Source organism: Bombina bombina, chromosome 6, assembly GCF_027579735.1.
Source record: "Bombina bombina isolate aBomBom1 chromosome 6, aBomBom1.pri, whole genome shotgun sequence".
Lineage (NCBI taxonomy): Eukaryota > Metazoa > Chordata > Amphibia > Anura > Bombinatoridae > Bombina > Bombina bombina.
In genome coordinates, this window is record NC_069504.1 from 835,749,172 (window position 1) to 835,769,315 (window position 20,144).

Genomic DNA, 20,144 nt, shown 5'->3' on the forward strand with positions numbered 1-20,144 from the left:
AAGATTGCCCGGAGTTCCAAAATATTGATCGGAAGAGAGGACTCCTCCTGAGTCCACAGACCTTGTGCCTTCTTGGCACCCCAAACGGGTCCCCAGCCGGAAAGGCTTGCGTCCGTAGTCACAATCTCCCAGGACGGTTTCTCGACAGGCTGTCACGCACAATCTATTGAGACAGATCTGAATGGTCGCCATTTCATTGTCTCAGCATGCATAGTTGTAAGGGTATGAGATGGAATCTGGCAAAAGAAATGATGTCCATGCAGGACACCATGGGGCATATTTATCAAGCTCCATACGGAGCTTGATGCCCCGTGCCGGAAACACAAGTTATGAAGCAGCGGTCTAAAAACTGCTGCTCCATAACCTGTCCGCCTGCTCTGAGGCGGCGGACAGAAATAGACAGAAATCAACCCAATCGAATACGATCGGGTTGATTGACACCCCCTGCTAGCGGCCAATCTGCATGGGGCGGTATTGCGCCAGCAGTTCACAAGAACTGCTGGTGCAATGATAAATGCTGAGAGCGTATGCTGTCGGCATTTATCGATGTGCAGCGGACATGATCCGCAATATCGGATCATGTCTGCACGCACAATGATAATTCGGCTCCCATGAGTCTGATTACCTTCATACACTGAGCCGCTGAGGGTCTCGAGAAGGCCTGGAGGGCAAGACATGCATAAGTTAGCTTGCAACGTCTCTGATCTGTGAGGAATATTCTCATGGATATGAAGTCTATTAAAGTTCCCAGGAAATTCACCCTTGTACTTTGAGTAAGAGAACTCTTTTCCAAGTTTATCTCCCATCCATGTGATCGAAGAAGACTGAGAAGGGACTCTGAATGTTCTTCCGCTTGATGAAAAGATTGTGCCTGTACCAAGATATCGTCCAGGTAAGGCGCTACTGCAATTCCTCGTGTTCTGGCAATGGCTAGAAGAGCCCCCAGAACCTTTGTAAATATCCCTAAAGCAGTAGCTAGGCCAAATGGAAGAGCTATGAACTGGAAGTGCTGGTCCAGAAAAGCAAACCTCAGGAACTGAAAATGTTCCCTGTGAATCGAGACGTGAAGGTATCCATCCTTCAGGTCTATTGTGGTCATAAACTGTCCTTCCTGAACCAGAGGAAGGATTGACCGTATTGTTTACATCTTGAAAGAGGGAACACTCAGAAACTTGTTTAGGCACTTTAGGTCCAGAATTGAACAAAAAGTTCCCTCCTTCTTTGGAACCACGAAAAGGTTTGAATAAAACCCCAAACCTCTTTCTCCTGTAGGTACCGGACAATATCTCCTAGAGAGGAGAGATCCCGTACACAACCTTAGAAGGCAGCTCTCTTTTCTGGTCTTCTCGAAAGACTGGAGAGTAGGAATCTGCCCCTGGGCGGATAAGACTTGAATCCGATCCTTATCCCTAAGATACAGCCTCCAGGACCCAAGGATCCTGTACATCCTGGAACCAAGCGTCTGAGAAAAAAAAAGACAGTCTGCCCTCTACTCGATCCCGGATCAGGGGCCGCCCCTTCATGCCGATTTGTTATCGGCAGGCTTCTTAGTTTGTTTAGACTTATTCCAGGACTGAGCCGGCTTCTAAGTACCCTTGGGATGCTCGGACTTGGATGAGGATTGCTGTCGTTGTGACTTGTCAGCACAAAAGGAACGAAAATTAGACAGTTGCCGTCCCCTTGCCGTCCACCTTTTTCTCGGGTAACCATAGAGATAATGGAGTCCAGCCCTGGACCGAATAAAATCTTCCCCTTCAAGGGAAGAGAAAGGAGTCTGAATTTAGAAGTCATATCCGTAGACCAAGACTTCAACCAAAGAGCCCGGCAGGCTAGAACCGCAAAGCCAGAAGCCTTTGCATTTATGCGAATAATCTGCATATTCAAGTCACAGGTGAAGGAGTTATCAATTCTCATTCCCTTAATTCTCTCCTGAATATCCTCGAGAGTCTCCACCTCAATGAGCTCCAACAGAGTGTTGCACCAGTAGATAGTTGCTCCAGCAACTGCGGCTACAGCTGCCGACGGTTGAAATAAAAATTTTGTATGTTGAAACATCTTCCTCAGAAAAGTTTCCAATTTTTAATCCATAGGCTCTCTAAAAGAAGAACTATCCTCCAGAGGGATAGTAGTATGCTTAGCCAGCGTGGAGATAGCGCCATCCACCTTCGGGATGGAGCCCCACAAATCTAATTGAGAGTCAGGCACCGGGAATAATTTTTTAAAAGTAGACGAGGGGGAAAAAGAAGTTCCTACTGTTTCCCATTTGTTACTAATAATGTTTGCCATCTTAACTGGGACAGGAAAAGTCAGAGGGACCTTTCTATCTTCGAAAACCCCATCTAATTTTGGGATCTTAGGCTCCTCAGAGCCTCTGGACCCTCTAGAGTAGACAGAGCCTCCTTTAATAAAAAAATGCAGATGCTCAATTTTAAATCTAAAGAAAGGTTCCTCCGCAGAAGGAGGTTTAGTAACTGAAGTCTACGACTCAGAAAGTTCACCCTCTGAAGCGACAAATATTTAGATGACTCTAGGTCAGGAGAACTATGTTTAACCTTTCTTTTGCGTTTGTTAGAGGTAAGGCACTCAGGGCCGCAGACACCGCTGATTGCAACTGCGCTGTAAATTCTACTGGAAAAAAAGCCCCCTCCAGAAAGAGGATTAGCTGAGCCGCGAGGAACTGAATGTGGAGCGGGTAATGTAGAATGTTTAGTAATTTCTCTGGACCCAGATTCCTAAGAAGTAGATGGCAAACCACAGCCTCCTCACAAAATAAACAGGAATTATTAATCAGTACAGAAGGAGGGGAACCTTCCAATGTAGTATCAGAGTTCTCCATAACTTTGTATATACCCACAGAAGGACAATCAAAAAGAAACGCTTTTATTTAAAAAAACTCACCACCTCCTAGACCCAAACAGCTAACAGTAAAAATGCTCTCCTCAGGAGTGATGTCTGCAGCAGGATCTTAGGAAATGAAAGAGACCGCATCTGGCCACGTGGTACGTAAGACAGGACTTCCTCTACTAAGAAAAAGGGCAACAAGTTATTATGAGCTGCCCAACACTTCAAAAAGTAAAGTGAAACCTGTTTGCTCCAAGCCAAAAAACACAGTCTATGAACAGTCTATGAACCAAAAAAAGCAGATATAAATCCCTAAACTGTTCAAATGATCTCCCTGAAGGAGATATTAACCCTGTGACCCTGTATAGCGTTTTAAATAATTGTATATATATAAAAAAAAAAATAAAAAAAAAAATAATGGTCTTACCTTCCAGTATCCATGCTGTGGAACAGGCACAGCCTCTCAAGTGTGACATTCTTGCAGCAGCGCTTCTAACATGGACTTGAGTGTGTAGCAGCAAGCAGTGAAACTTGTCAACACTGATTGCTCAGGAGCTGTTAGCGACAGTCTGGATGGGTTTGCAGAAAAAAATGTCCCTGCATCTCCAAACTCTAAGTTTCATCAATACTCTCACTGAGAGGTTGACATGATTACTTAAAACTCCAGTCCTTTCTCAAAGGTAGCATACCCATTACAGGACTATCCAAATCTTCTGACACTTCTCTGCCACCTCCTATATTGACGAAAGGCAAAGAATGACTGGGGGATAAGGGAAGTCGGAGGGATATTTAAGCCTTTGGCTGGGGTGTCTTTGCCTTCTCCTGGTGGCCAGGTGTTGTATTTCCCAACAGTAAGGAATGAAGTCGTGGACTCTCCCTGCCTTATGGAAGGAAATAATGGTATCTTTAGAAAGTCCATTTAATGGTGAGAAAAAACAGAATTTATGCTTACCTGATAAATTACTTTCCCCAACGGTGTGTCCGGTCCACGGCGTCATCCTTACTTGTGGGATATTCTCTTCCCCAACAGGAAATGGCAAAGAGCCCAGCAAAGCTGGTCACATGATCCCTCCTAGGCTCCGCCTACCCCAGTCATTCGACCGACGTACAGGAGGAAATATGCATAGGAGAAACCATATGATACCGTGGTGACTGTAGTTAGAGAAAATAATTCATCAGACCTGATTAAAAAAACCAGGGCGGGCCGTGGACCGGACACACCGTTGGAGAAAGTAATTTATCAGGTAAGCATAAATTCTGTTTTCTCCAACATAGGTGTGTCCGGTCCACGGCGTCATCCTTACTTGTGGGAACCAATACCAAAGCTTTAGGACACGGATGAAGGGAGGGAGCAAATCAGGTCACCTAAATGGAAGGCACCACGGCTTGCAAAACCTATCTCCCAAAAATAGCCTCCGAAGAAGCAAAAGTATCAAATTTGTAAAATTTGGCAAAAGTGTGCAGTGAAGACCAAGTCGCTGCCTTACATATCTGGTCAACAGAAGCCTCGTTCTTGAAGGCCCATGTGGAAGCCACAGCCCTAGTGGAGTGAGCTGTGATTCTTTCAGGAGGCTGCCGTCCGGCAGTCTCATAAGCCAATCGGATAATGCTTTTAAGCCAAAAAGAAAGAGAGGTAGAAGTTGCTTTTTGACCTCTCCTTTTACCAGAATAAACAACAAACAAAGAAGATGTTTGTCTGAAATCTTTAGTAGCCTCTAAATAGAATTTTAGAGCACGGACTACGTCCAAATTATGTAACAAACGTTCCTTCTTTGAAACTGGATTCGGACACAAAGAAGGTACAACTATCTCCTGGTTAATATTTTTGTTGGAAACAACTTTCGGAAGAAAACCAGGCTTAGTACGCAAAACCACCTTATCTGCATGGAACACCAGATAGGGCGGAGAACACTGCAGAGCAGATAACTCAGAACCTCTTCTAGCAGAAGAAATTGCAACCAAAAACAAAACTTTCCAAGATAATAACTTAATATCTACGGAATGTAAGGGTTCAAACGGAACCCCTTGAAGAACTGAAAGAACTAGATTAAGACTCCAGGGAGGAGTCAAAGGTCTGTAAACAGGCTTGATTCTAACCAGAGCCTGAACAAACGCTTGAACGTCTGGCACAGCTGCCAGCCTTTTGTGAAGTAAAACAGATAAAGCAGAGATCTGTCCCTTCAGAGAACTTGCAGATAATCCTTTCTCCAAACCTTCTTGTAGAAAGGATAGAATCTTAGGAATTTTTATCTTGTTCCATGGGAATCCTTTAGATTCACACCAACAGATATATTTTTCCATATTTTATGGTAAATCTTTCTAGTTACAGGCTTTCTAGCCTGAATAAGAGTATCTATCACGGAATCTGAAAACCCACGCTTTGATAAAATCAATCTCCAAGCAGTCAGTTGGAGGGAAACCAGATTCGGATGTTCGAATGGACCTTGAACAAGAAGGTCCTGTCTCAAAGGTAGCTTCCATGGTGGAGCCGATGACATATTCACCAGGTCTGCATACCAAGTCCTGCGTGGCCACGCAGGAGCTATCAAGATCACCGAAGCCCTCTCCTGATTGATCCTGGCTACCAGCCTGGGAATGAGAGGAAACGGTGGGAATACATAAGCTAGGTTGAAGGTCCAAGGTGCTACTAGTGCATCTACTAGAGTCACCTTGGGATCCCTGGATCTGGACTCGTAACAAGGAACCTTGAAGTTCTGACGAGAGGCCATCAGATCCATGTCTGGAATGCCCCATAATTGAGTTATTTGGGCAAAGATTTCCGGATGGAGTTCCCACTCCCCCGGATGGAAGGTCTGACGACTCAGAAAATCCGCTTCCCAATTTTCCACTCCTGGGATGTGGATTGCAGACAAGTGGCAGGAGTGATCCTCCGCCCATTGAATTATCTTGGTCACTTCCTCCATCGCCAGGGAACTCCTTGTTCCCCCCTGATGGTTGATATATGCAACAGTCGTCATGTTGTCTGATTGAAACCTTATGAATTTGGCCTTTGCTAGATGAGGCCAAGCTTTGAGAGCATTGAATATCGCTCTCAGTTCCAGAATGTTTATCGGGAGAAGAGATTCTTCCCGAGACCATAGACCCTGAGCTTTCAGGGGTTCCCAGACCGCGCCCCAGCCCACCAGACTGGCGTCGGTCGTGACAATGACCCACTCTGGTCTGCGGAAGCTCATTCCCTGGGACAGGTTGTCCAGGATCAGCCACCAACGGAGTGAATCTCTGGTCCTTTGATCTACTTGAATCGTCGGAGACAAGTCTGTATAATCCCCATTCCACTGTCTGAAATAATCTCTTTCAAATCAGGACCAAACAGTGTTTTACCCTTGAAAGGGATGTTAAGCAATTTTGTATTGGAAGACACATCCGCTGACCAAGACTTTAGCCAAAGCGCTCTGCGCGCCACGATAGCAAACCCTGAATTTTTCGCCGCTAATCTAGCTAATTGCAAAGCGGCATCTAAAATAAAAGAGTTAGCCAATTTTAGTGCTTGAACTCTGTCCATAACCTCCTCATACGAAGATTCTTTATTGAGCAACTTTTCTAGTTCTTCGAACCAGAAACACGCTGCTGTAGTGACAGGAACAATGCATGAAATTGGTTGTAGAAGGTAACCTTGCTGAACAAACATCTTTTTAAGCAAACCCTCTAATTTTTTATCCATAGGATCTTTGAAAGCACAACTATCTTCTATAGGAATAGTAGTGCATTTGTTTAGAGTTGAAACCGCCCCCTCGACCTTGGGGACTGTCTGCCATAAGTCCTTTTTGGGGTCGACTATAGGAAATAATTTCTTAAATATAGGGGGAGGAACAAAAGGTATGCCGGGCCTTTCCCACTCCTTATTTACTATGTCCGCCACCCGCTTGGGTATAGGAAAAGCATCGGGGGGCACCGGAACCTCTAGGAACTTGTCCATCTTACATAATTTCTCTGGAATGACCAGATTGTCACAATCATCCAGAGTAGATAATACCTCCTTAAGCAGTGCGCGGAGATGTTCTAGTTTAAATTTAAATGTTACAACATCAGGTTCAGCTTGTTGAGAAATTTTTTCTGAATCTGAAATTTCTCCCTCAGACAAAACCTCCCTCCTGGCCCCTTCAGATTGGTGTGAGGGTATGTCAGAACAGTTATCATCAGCGTCCTCTTGCTCTTGAGTGTTTAAAACAGAGCAATCGCGCTTTCTCTGATAAGTAGGCATTTTGGATAAAATGTTAGCAATAGAATTATCCATTACAGCCGTTAATTGTTGCATGGTAATAAGTATGGGCGCACTAGATGTACTAGGGGCCTCTTGTGTGGGCAAAACTGGTGTAGACACAGAAGGGGATGATGCAGTACCATGCTTACTCCCCTCATTTGAGGAATCATCTTGGGCAATATCATTATCTGTGGCATCATTGTCCCTACTTTTTTTGGACACTATGTCACAATCATCACATATATTTAAATGGGGAGAAACCTTGGCTTTCATACATATAGAACATCGCTTATCTGATGGTTCAGACATGTTAAACAGGCTTAAACTTTTCAACAAAGCACAAAAAACGTTTTAAAATAAAACCGTTACTGTCACTTTAAATTTTAAACTGAACACACTTTATTACTGAATATGTGAAAAAGTATGAAGGAATTGTTCAAAATTCACCAAATTTTCACCACAGTGTCATAAAGCCTTAAAAGTATTGCACACCAAAAGCTTTAACCCTTAAAATAACGGAACCGGAGCCGTTTTTACCATCTGAAAAAGGTGTCCAATACAGTGCCTGCCGTTTTTTTAAAACAATCCCCAAGATTATAATAACTATAAGAGTTATAATCTGCCAAATATGTTTAGAAAAGTAATCGTTTTAGCCCAGAAAAATGTCTACCAGTTTTATAAGCCCTTATGAAGCCCTTTATTCTTTTACTTAAACTAAGAAAATGGCTTACCGGTCCCCATAGGGAAAATGACAGCCTTCCAGCATTACAAAGTCTTGTTAGAAATGTGGCCAGTCATACCTCAAGCAGAAAAGTCTGCAAACTGTTTCCCCCAACTGAAGTTACTTCATCTCAACAGTCCTGTGTGGAAACAGCAATCGATTTTAGTAACGTTTGCTAAAATCATCTTCCTCTTACAAACAGAAATCTTCATCTCTTTTCTGTTTCAGAGTAAATAGTACATACCAGCACTATTTTAAAATAACAAACACTTGATTGAAGGATAAAAACTACATTTAAACACCAAAAAACTCTTAGCCATCTCCGTGGAGATGTTGCCTGTGCAACGGCAAAGAGAATGACTGGGGTAGGCGGAGCCTAGGAGGGATCATGTGACCAGCTTTGCTGGGCTCTTTGCCATTTCCTGTTGGGGAAGAGAATATCCCACAAGTAAGGATGACGCCGTGGACCGGACACACCTATGTTGGAGAAACAGTATATAATATGTGTGGGCACAGTAAATGAGCAAGAGGAAAATTACAGCTAAACACAAACACCGCAGGAATGTAAAAACAGCCCTGGTCCTTAAAATTGAAAAATGGTCTGGTCACTAAGTGGTTACGCATATAAAGGTATAGCGGGCATTACACTATATGGTGCTGATAACTAGATCTATTAAATCTTATTAGACATTAAACACTGAGATTGTAAATAGAAAATATTCAAATTATGTGTAGCCAAAAAAAATGGTTGTGTGAAATGTGGCAGCGTTTAACCTCTTGCACCATATGGACCTAGGACAGTACTAAATAACACAGTACTTTGCCCAAAGTACTGTGTAGACATGGTACCTACTTCACTGGCGCATGTTTCGGTCTCTGCTGGCAGCTCTTACAGCAGGGAGCGCAACTGGGGCAGAAGGTATCTGTCTTCATATGGTAACAGTGCATTGATCGCTCTCTCTTACCATATAAAGCCAGATCGCCATATCGATACAGACATTACCACTGTCTGTATCAGTGTTGTGTGGTGCTGGTGGAAGGTGTGGGAGGGAAGAAAGGAGGCAGGGGGGAGGAGAGGCAAGTCCCTACACTACGGCAAAAAAACACACAGGTACACTTTTTAAAACTAAAACATACATGGTAACCTTATTTTTAGGTTATATAAAAAATACACATATATCAGAAAATACAAGTAAGCCTTAGGTTAAAAAAACAGCGCCAATTATCAGTTTACAGAGGTTGTATACATAAAGTTTATACACACTTTGATTTGTTGAGATTTGCCTCAGCAGCCGCTGCCTGGAGCAGTTGAGTAGATTTGCTAGTGGGTACGCCAAACACTGCACTGTGTGTGACATCGCTCAGGATCCTCCTATGCCCTCCACGTTGAGTCTTAGGGGATGAGGGAGGCGTCAGAGAGCCAAGTTTTGGTCCTGTGGTTGGCTGGACCGGTGCCGGCTGTACTCTCATTACAGCTGGTATCTATAAAACAATGCTAAATTACTTTGTGGCAGATTAATTTATTTATTATTTATACATCTGGGGGAAAAAAACTGAACAATCTATTTTTTTTTGTCCATAATTTTTTTTATTTTATTTTTATAAATTAAAACACTCCACCTTTACCAATGAACAGTTTGCAGCACTTACCCCTGGTTCCTGCACCACCACAGGCTGCACAGTAGCAGGAAGTGTTTGCAATTGTGTGGTTAAGGGGGACTGCATTGGAGTCACCATTTTCTGTGGTATGACAGCTTGCTGTGCTAGCAACTGCTGTTGCAAGTAAAAGGCCTGCATCATCTGCTGCTGCTGCATCACCTGTATCTGCAGAACAAAGGAACGGAGAAAAAAGAACGTTAGCAGCTCAGTATGAATATATACAGTACTTGATCATGCTGCTTAAATTCTCATTACCAAAGCATTTATATAGACAGATATTTATTAGAAATCATACTAAAATTAGATAAAAGGTCTATCGTTTGGGCACGATCGATATAGGGTTTTTGCAGCCGCTTTGCGCGCAAGTTAAAGGGACACTCAGGTTAAATTAAATTTTCATGATTCAGATAGAGCAGTAATTTTAAACAACTTTCCAATTTACTTCCATTAAAAAAAATGTGCACAGTCTTTTATATTTACAATTTTTGAATCCCCAGATCCTACTGAGCATGTGCAAGAATTCAGACTATACGTATATGCATTTGTGATTGGCTGATTGCTATCACATGGTACAAGGGGAGTGGAAATATACATAACTTTGAAATTTGTTATAAAAAAAATCTACTCATTTGAAGTTCAGACTAAGTGCTATTGCATTGTCTTGTTATCTTGCATTTGTTGATTATGCAAATCTAATGTGTTGACTGGTCCTTTAAATTCTGCTTGCATTACAAGTTCAAAGTATATGCGAACATGCTAGAATGATTACCATGACCTCAGAGCTCCGGTTAATTGTTACGCTTGACAAAAAAAACTGTACAAAAAACATAAAAATTACATTTAACAGTACAGTTACACTCATAATAAAACCGTCTGATAAATATTATTTTTTTGAAATTGTTGCTCAAAGATATAAGGTCTCAAGTGTTAGAAAAAAAAAGGCTTGCAAAGGGTTTTAAAGGGACAGTCAACACTAGATTAGTCCACGGCTTCATTCATTACTTGTGGGAATTAAGAACCTGGCCACCAGGAGGAGGCAAATATACCCCAGCCAAAGGCTTCATTCAATACTTGAGGGAAACAAATTCCCAAGCTCTAGAGGACACTGAATGAAAAAAAATGGGAAAGCAAAAGGAGGCGGACCCTAAACTGAGGGCACCACAGCCTGCAAAACTTCTCTCCCAATAGCTGCTTCCGCCAAAGCAAAGACATCAAATTTGTAAAATTTAGCAAAAGTATGTAAGGAGGACCAAGTAGCTGCCTTACAAATCTGCTCCATAGAGGCCTCATTCTTAAAGGCCCACGAAGAAGCCACAGCCCTAGTTGAGTGAGCCGTAATCCTCTGAGGAGGCTTATGTCCCTCTATTTCATAAGCCAAGCAAATAATGCTCCTCAACCAAAAAGATAGGGAAGTGGAAGAGGCCCTCTGCCTCTTGCGCTTCCCCGAATACAAAACAAATAAAGACAAAGTCTGTCTGAATTCCTTCGTGGCCTGAAGATAGAACTTCAAGGCTCAAATCACATCCAAAATATAAAGTAACCTTTCCTTTGAAGAAGAAGGGTTAAGACACAAGGAAGGAACTACCATCTCCTGACTGAGGTTACGATTCAACACAACCTTAGGAAGAAATCCCAACCCAGTACAAAGAACAGCCTTGTGAAATAAATGTGATAACAAAAATCATAAAAGGAAAACCAAATAAAGTTCTGAATCAAGGATATGTCTGTGTCCTCTGGATGAGTTTTTCAGCTTGTTAGCATTCCTCAGTGAGATCCCATAAAAAAGGAAACAGAAAATTGCAACATAGTGTGAATCTGTAATGGCACTTTGAGGAAGTAGTTGTTTTGTAACATATGACTACTCACATTTGTTGGAGCTTTCCACTAAGCTCAAGGATATGCGCACTCCCACTTTATACTGATGGGAAAACAGTACACTAGGCAAAACTTGGATACAAATTTATTTTAAAATATATAAAAGCGTCACATCAGTATAAAGTGGGAGTGCGCATATCCTTGAGCTTAGTGGAAAGCTCCAACAAATGTGAGTAGTCATTTGTTACAAAACAACTACTTCCTCAAAGTGCCATTACAGATTCACACTATGTTGCAATTTTCTGTTTCCTTTTTTATGGGATCTCACTGAGGAATGCTAACAAGCTGAAAAACTCATCCAGAGGACACAGACATATCCTTGATTCAGAACTTTATTTGGTTTTCCTTTTATGATTTTTGTTATCACATTTATTTCACATTTTTTTCTTTGTGATATTCGGTATATTTATTGTAATACAAAGAACAGCCTTATCGGTGTGAAAAAACAGGTAAGGAGGCTCAAATTGCAAGGTCGTCAACTCAGAGACTCTGCGTGCGGATGCAATAGCCAATAGGAATAGAACCTTCCAGGAAAGAATTTTAATGTCAAGGGAATGCATAGGCTCAAACTGAGCCCTCTGCAAAATCTTAAGTACCAAGTTTAAGCTCCAAGGGGGAGCGGACTTTCTAAAGACAGGCCTGATCCTAGACAGAGCCTGAACAAACGACTGAATATCAGGAAGCTCCGCAAGCTTCTGGTGTAACAGTACAGATAAAGCCGAAATCTGTCCCTTTAAGGAACTGGCGGCAAAGTCCCTTCTCCAACCCATCCTGGAGGAAGGACAGGATCCTGGATACCCTAACCTTATGCCAGGGATATCCCCGATCCACACCTTATGATAGATGCGACAAGTGACCGGTTTCCTGGCTTGAATGAGAGTATCAATCACTTTCTCTGAAAAACCTCTCATGGCTAGGACTAAGCATTCAATCTCCACGCAGTCAACCTCAGAGAATCGAGATTTTGATGTAGAAAGGGACCCTGAACCAGCAGATCTCTGCGACAAGGTAACCTCCATGGAGGAGACGATGACATCCCCACCAGATACGCAAACCACATCCTCTGCAGCCACGACGGAGTGATTAGAATAGCCGAAGCTTGCTCCTGCTTGATGCGGGCCACTACTCGAGGTAGAAGTGGTAACGGTGGAAATATGTAGACTAGGTTGAATTCCCAAGGCACCGCTAAGGCATCTATCAGCTCTGCCTGGGGATCCCTGGACAGCGACCCGTATCTGGGTAGCTTGAAGTTGAGTCTGGACGCCATGAGACCTATCTCCAGCGTCCCCCATCTGATGCAGATCTCTGCAAACACCTCGGGATGGAGAGACCATTCCTCCGGATGAAACGATTGTCTACTGAGAAAATCTGCTTCCCAGTTGTCCACACTCAGAATGTGGATCGCTGATAGCAAACAGTTGTGGGTCTCTGCCCACTCCAGAATCCGAGATACTTCCCTCATGGCTAGGAAGCTTCTCGTTCCCCCTTGATGGTTGATGTAAGCCACCAAGGTAATGCTGTCTGACTGGAATCTGATCGATCGGGACGACCCCAGAAGGGGCCAAGCCCTCAGATCGTTGAAGATCGCTTGAAGTTCCAGAATATTGATCGGGAGAAGCGACTCCTCTAGAGTCCACCTGCACTGTGCCTTCCTGGCACCCCAAACAGCTCCCCATCCTGACAGACTTGCGTCCGTGGTCACAATCTCCCAGGATAGTCTCAAGAAGGATGTCCCCTGGGACAGTTGGCCCGGACAGATCCACCAAGAGAGAGTTTCCCTTGTTCTGTTGTTCAGAGAGATCTGTTGGGATAGATCCGAGTGATCGCCGTTCCATTGTCTCAACATGCACAACTGAAGAGGTCGGAGATGGAACCTGGCACATGGAATGACATCTATGCTGGATACCATGAGCCCTTCCACCTCCATACACCAGACAACAGATGGCCTTGAGGAGGTCTCTGATCTGTCAGGAAAATCTTCATGGATATGGAATCTATTATTGTGCCCAGGAATTCCTCTCTGTTGCTGGGAAGCAGGGAACTCTTTCCTACGTTTATTTTCCATCCATGAGATCGAAGGAGAAGAAGAAGAGCCCTCGAATGAGCCTCGGCTGGACTGCAGGACGGAGCTTGGACCAGGATGTCGTCAAGATAAGGTGCCAATGCAATAACTCTGGCTCTCGCCACTGCGAGCAACGTTCCCAGAACCTTCGTAAAAGATTCTTGGAGCAGTCGCCAGGTCAAACGGTAGGGCTACAAACTGGAAGTGTTGGTCCAGAAATGCAAATCTTAGGAATCTGAAGTGATCCTTGTGGATTGGCATGTGAAGGTAAGCATCTTTCAGATCTATTGTAGTCATGAACTGTTTCCTATTGAACTAGGGGCAGAATAGACCTGATCGTCTCCATCTTGAATGATGGGACCAACAGAAACTTATTTAGGCACTTTAGTTCTAGAATCAGATGAAACGTGCCTTCCTTCTTTGGAACCACGAAAAGGTTTGAATAATACCCCAGACCTCTTTCTGCCAGAGGTACTGGTACGATTACCAAGTGGGGATACTTGCCTAGATGTGTTAATTTCCTATGCAACAATTTTTATTGAGAATATATATATATATATATATACACACACATATATATATATATATGTGTATATATATATATATATATATATATATATATATATATATATATATATATATATATATATATATATATATATATATATATATATATATAAGTATCAAAGGGTAAACAGCGCTTATGGAAATTCTTAAAAACTGAATATATTAGAGTCTCGGCAGTATTGGTTGGTAAAGAAAACAGAAAAAATAGTATATAAATATACGTATATATATTGGAGTCTTTGATAGGATATTGGAATCCTAGTGTAGTGAAGGAGTAATAGATACCCTTACCAAAAGTTACCTCAATCCTATGAGGTAAGTTTGCCGCATTGGAGGAAGTATCTGGTGGTTAGATGAATCCTGGATGCTCTGATCTGTATAAATTCGCTGCCTCTTGGAGTAGAATGGGATGTAGGTCCCCTTTGTGCTGGTTTCTTTGGGAAACTTCCTGTATTTATTACCTCTTGGAGCTTGGTTTTCTTGTCTTGGTATGAACTTTCTTGTCCAGATATATACCTGAGGCTGCTCCCGGAATATGGCGGAGTCCGGCGGAGGGGAGTTTGTTTCGAGCCGGCAGATGAGGTGAGAAATTACCTAGCGATACTGTGGTATCTTCGCTCTATAGCTGGCTGGGCCTCCAATCCAGTTAGATCCCCGGTGTTTCCTATTCCAATATCCGCAGCTACCAGACAGGTCTGTAGGCAGCTGAGACGCGGAAACTAACGAGATTAGTAAAGAAAAGGACCGGCGACTTATATGGAACATAAAGCTTCATCTATATATACGTATATTTATATACTATTTTTTCTGTTTTCTTTACCAACCAATACTGCCGAGACTCTAATATATTCAGTTTTTAAGAATTTCCATAAGCGCTGTTTACCCTTTGATACTTATTCTCCTATATTGTATAGATTTGTCTATCACACAATATTTTGTACCTTAATAGCAGCTCTATGAGATTTTCATACCTCTGACTAGCGCATTTACTAGAGTAACGCTTGTTTCTACTCACTGACACTGAGTAGTAACATTCTACTTAATTATATATATATATATATATATATATATATATATATATATATATATATATATATATATATATATTACATTGGAACCCTTTGCAGTCAAGTATTTGAAAACATGTAAAATCATATTTTATAAATTGCATGCTCTATCTGAACCATGAAAGAAAAAAATTGGGCTTTGTGTCCCTTTAATAAAGTGTTATACAGTGTATTTGTTATAAATATTTCACATTCCAATGTCCTGCACATGGCACAATATGTTCTATGTATTGCTAACCAATTCCAACCCTGTCCATATAGATGTGGCATAAATGTGTATTGTGGTTCCTGTATGTGCAGTAAGAGAGAAAATCCCCCCCCTCTTTCTCTTCCCTTAAGGGGGCTTAACAAAGATTATGCTCAGTTAAATAATTTTAATTTATAATGTGCAATTAAAAACAACAAAAAAGCACAATCACAATTGTCTCTAATCTTCACTTTATACTAAATATTATTTATTTATTTATTTATATGTTTATATTCTTCCAGTCCATAAGTGTAAAGGCAGCTTACTTACTACTTATAGCCACTGTTAAAAGGTCACTTTAAATCAATCTACTTTAACTAAAAATAAACTTGGACATACAAAATGAAAGGTGCCCTCACATACATTGACAAATGAGACAACTATACACAAGAGAGATGTACAAATGCACAATAACACAGGTGTAACTGATCAAATACATACCTGTTGAGCCTGCAGCATCTGTTGCTGTTGATAGTAAGCTGCTTGCTGCTGCTGTTGCAGGAGTTGCTGTTTCAGAAATAACTGTTGTTGCTGAGGGGTTGCCGGCTGTGTGGCCACTATAGGAGTCTGTGGAGTAGCTACTTGTGCAGTGGTTGTCACCGGAGCTGGAACCTGAGGAGAAGGCTGGGCCGGCTTGGGTTGAGGTTGAGGCGGCGCTGTGGGTTTTGTTGGTTGCTGAGCAGGTGTTGTGGTAGTTGGGGGCTGAATGTTGCTAGACACACCTGTGAGAAAAATGCAAACCCCAAAAATGTTCTTATCAAAAATATATTATGTTATTTGCAATCAAATAACAAGACCCAGTCAAAAGAAAAAACACGTTACATACCCTATGCAGTTTCATTACATGCAATACAAGGATAATACCCACTTAAAGGGACATTAAACCCCAAATTTTTCCTTCGAGATTCAGATAGAGAATACAATTTTAAACAACTTTCCAATTTACTTTTATTATTTAATTTGCTTCCTTCTCTTGTTATTCTTTGCTGAAAGGTTTTTCTAGGTAAGCTCATGAGCGTCAAAGAACCTAGGTTCTAGCTGCAGATTGGTGGCTGCATATATATATATATATATATATATATATATATATATATATATATATATACCGTTTGTCATTGGCTCACCCATGTGTTCAGTTAGAAACCAGTAGTGCCTTGCTGCTCCTTCAGCAAAGGATACTAAAAGAACCAAACAAATTAGATAAGTTTTATCTGAATCATGAAATAACATATTTGTGTTTAATGTCCCTTTAAGGTGCAAACTTTTAGCCAACTTGTGCCTTTTAAAAAAAGAACTTTCCTAAAGTATATCAGTCTGGCCCAATCCAGAACGACAGTCCAGACCTGAAATACCAACCAATTCTCTGTAAAGCAAGAGTTGACAAATCTGTTTACAATTTAGGAGCCAGGCACACTTTTAAGAGCCACCCAGTGATATTTGGATATAGATATGGAGAATAACCCAAAAAGTTAGGCGCCAGGGGCAAAATTCTAGGAGCCAGTGGCTTCTAGGCTCCTGGGTTTGTCGAGCACTGTTATAAAGTATCTTTACAGCTTAACACATGTGTATGTTTCAGCTTATATGGGTCTTATCAGCAGAAATGCTTCAGGTTTCCCCCAACATTAGGGAGTCAAACTTCATAAGGGTCCTTTGCATACACCCTAAACAAAAATGGATAATTCTACTGCTGGGTAAGTAGGCTGAATAAATACTATATACCTGGGGTGGAAGTGGCTGCCTGCACTGTTGGTCTCTTACGAGGTGTTAGGGCTGGCTGGATTGGAAGCATTCCTGGATTGGGCTGTGTCTGACCAGCTTTCGGCCTCTGGCGAGGAGCTATGGAGGTCTCAGTGGTTGGAACAGGATCTGTGAGTCTGGGCAAAAAAAAAAAAAGATAATTGTAATACACAATATATAATATAATGATGTTAAAATAAGAAATACAAACCAGTGATGAAAATACGACACTCATACAATTCTGGTTGTTTGTGCTTTCTTTAGTCAAGAGGCTTCAAAGTAGTCTTGGGATTCTTATTAGGCAAGGTAGGCAACTGTCTGGGTGCACCTACTTAAAGGGACAGTCTAGTAAAAATTTAACTTTCATGATTCAGAAAGGGCATGCAATTTTATACAACTTTGTTATTTACTTTAATCATCAACTTTGCTTTGTTCTCTTGGCATTCTTTGTTGAAAGCTAAACCTTGGTAGGCTCTTATGCTAATTTCTAAGCCCTTGAAGGCTATCTCTTTTGACAGTTTTTCAAAACTAGACAGTGCTAGTTCATGTGTGCCATAAAGAAAGCATTCTGCTCACTCCCATGGAGTTATTATGAGTCAGCACTGATTGGCTAAAAACAGAAATTATGCTTACCAGATCATTTCCTTTACTTCTGTATGAGGAGAGTCCACGGCCTCATTCCTTACTTGTGGGAAATACAGAACCTGGCCACCAGGAGGAGACAAAGACACCCTAGCCAAAGGCTTAAATACCTCCGCCACTTCCCTCATCCCCCAGTCATTCTTCCGAAGGAACAAGGAACAATAGGAGAAATATCAGGGTATAAATAGTGCCAGAAGAACAAGACAAAAATTTCGGCCCGCCCATCGGAGAATACGGGCGGGTGCCGTGGACTCTCCTCATACAGAAGGAAAGGAAATTATCTTGTAAGCATAATTTATGTTTTCCTTCTTAATATGAGGAGCATCCACGGCCTCATTCCTTACTTGTGGGAAACATATACCCAAGCTTTAGAGGACACTGAATGAGACGGGAGGATAAAAGAGGCGGACCCTATTCTGAGGGCACCACAGCCTATAAAACCTTTCTCCCAAAAGCTGCTTCAGCCGAAGCAAAAACGTCAAACTTGTAAAATTTTGAAAAGGTATGTAAGGAGGACCAGGTAGCCGCCCTACATATATGTTCCATAGAGGCCTCATTCTTGAAGGCCCAAGAGGAAGCCACTGCTTTAGTAGAATGAGCCTTAATCCTCTGAGGAGGCTTATGTTCCGCTGTCTCATAAGCTAAGTGAATGATACTCCTCAACCAAAAAGATAAGGAAGTGGAAGAGGCCTTCTGCCCCCTACGCTTCCCAATATAGACAACAAAACAAAGAAGAAGTCTGTCTAAACTCTTTCGTAGCCTGAAGATAGAACTTCAGGGCCCGAACTACGTCCAAATTATGAAGTAACCGTTCCTTCGAAGAAGAAGGGTTAGGACACAAGGAAGGAACCACAATCTCCCGATTGATGTTGCAATCTGAAACTACCTTAGGAAGAAAACCTAACCCAGTACGAAGAACAGCCTTATCAGCATTAAATACTAGGTAAGGGAGCTCACATTGCAAGGCCATTAATTCAGATACACTGCACGCAGAGGCAATAACCAGTAGGAAAAGAACCTTCCAAGACAGTAATTTGATGTCGACTGCATGCATAGGCTCAAATGGAGTCTTCTGCAGAACTTTAAGAAGCAGATTTAAACTCCAAGGAGGAGCGCTAGATTTAAACAGGCCTGATTCTAGACAGAGCCAGAAAAAAAGACTGGACATCTGGAAGCTCAGCGGGCCTCTTGTGCAGTTAAACAGATGGGGCCAAAATCTGTCCCTTAAAGGGACAGTCAAGTCCAAAAAAAAAACTTAAATTTTTCAAATAGGGCATGTCATTTTAAACAACTTTCCAATGTACTTTTATCAACAATTTTGCTTTGTTCTCTTGGTATTCTAGTTGAAAGCAAACCTAGGAAGGCTCATATGATAATTTTTAAGCCCTTAAAGGCCGCCTCTTTTTTATTAGCTTTTCACAGCAGGGGAGAGCTAGCTCATGTAGGCCATATAGATAACATTGTAATCATGCCCGTGGCTAGTGGCAGACATTGCACTAATTGGCTAAAATGCAAGTCGATAGATAATAACTAAATGCCATGTGATAAGGGGCGGTCAGAAGATGCTTAGATACCAGTTAGTCACAGAAGTAAAAAGTATATTAATATAACAGTGTTGGTTATGCAAAACTGGGGAATGGGTAATAAAGGATGTATCTATCTTTTTAAACAACAACAATTCTGGTGTTGACTGTCCCTTTAACGGAGCTAGTAGAAAGGACCTTCTCCAGACCATCCTGGAGAAAAGAAAGAATCCTGGAGACCCTGACCTTATGTCAGGGAAATCTACGTTCCTCACACCAGAATAAGTACGTCCTCCACACCTTATGATAGATGCAACGAGTTACCGGCTTACGCGCTTGAATGAGTATCAATAACACTCTCAGATAAACCCCTCTTGGCGAGGACTAAGCGTTCAATCTCCACGAGTCAGCCTCAGAGAATCTAGATTTTGATGAACAAAAGGACCTTGCTAAGAAAAGCAATACAGAAAATGCTTCCATAAATGGAAGAGTCTTATCTGCACATGGCCTCTCCCAGTACAGCGACAATTTATAGATCCGCTCAAAAATGCAATACCTTTTATTAATCTAGTAGTTGCAGAATTCTTACCATCAAATTGGTTAACTAATTAAGGCTCCAGCGGAAAAGGGTAAAGTGAGGGTTTTATTTTTTTTTACCTTTTTTCTAATTATTTGTTTTGGGGGGGTCTCCAGTGTAACGAAAATCCAAAAGTTTTGTTTAGAGGATAAAGTTGTATATTTCATGTAATCTATGTCAAGAATCTGGTAGATCTGAAGTAAACTAGATAGGCAATGATATGTAAGATTGCCCATTATAATATTTTGCAGTGTATTTTTTTTCTTTGTGTTCTGGAGCTGTGTCTCCAATGAATTGTAATATTCTCTTTCTATTTTTTCATTTATTTAAATTAAAAAAAATAAAAGTAAAATAAAAAAAAAAGGACCTTGCTCCAGCAGATCCCTGCGACAAGGTTAGGAAAT

General features: G+C 41.6%; 1 protein-coding gene across 7 annotated transcripts in view; it reads right to left on the reverse strand.

The window, feature by feature from the left end:
* The window catches only part of AAK1 (AP2 associated kinase 1), a 305,240-nt gene that overhangs the window by 111,203 nt on the left and 173,893 nt on the right, over positions 1–20,144 (reverse strand). For all 7 annotated transcript variants that reach the window (XM_053718218.1, XM_053718216.1, XM_053718217.1 and 4 more), the window contains 4 exons: positions 16,981–17,135; positions 15,703–15,983; positions 9,435–9,608; positions 9,049–9,266 (listed from right to left, as the gene is read on the reverse strand). In XM_053718218.1, the coding sequence (XP_053574193.1) occupies positions 9,049–9,266; positions 9,435–9,608; positions 15,703–15,983; positions 16,981–17,135 (828 nt within the window). The remainder of the gene's footprint in view (positions 1–9,048; positions 9,267–9,434; positions 9,609–15,702; positions 15,984–16,980; positions 17,136–20,144) is intronic.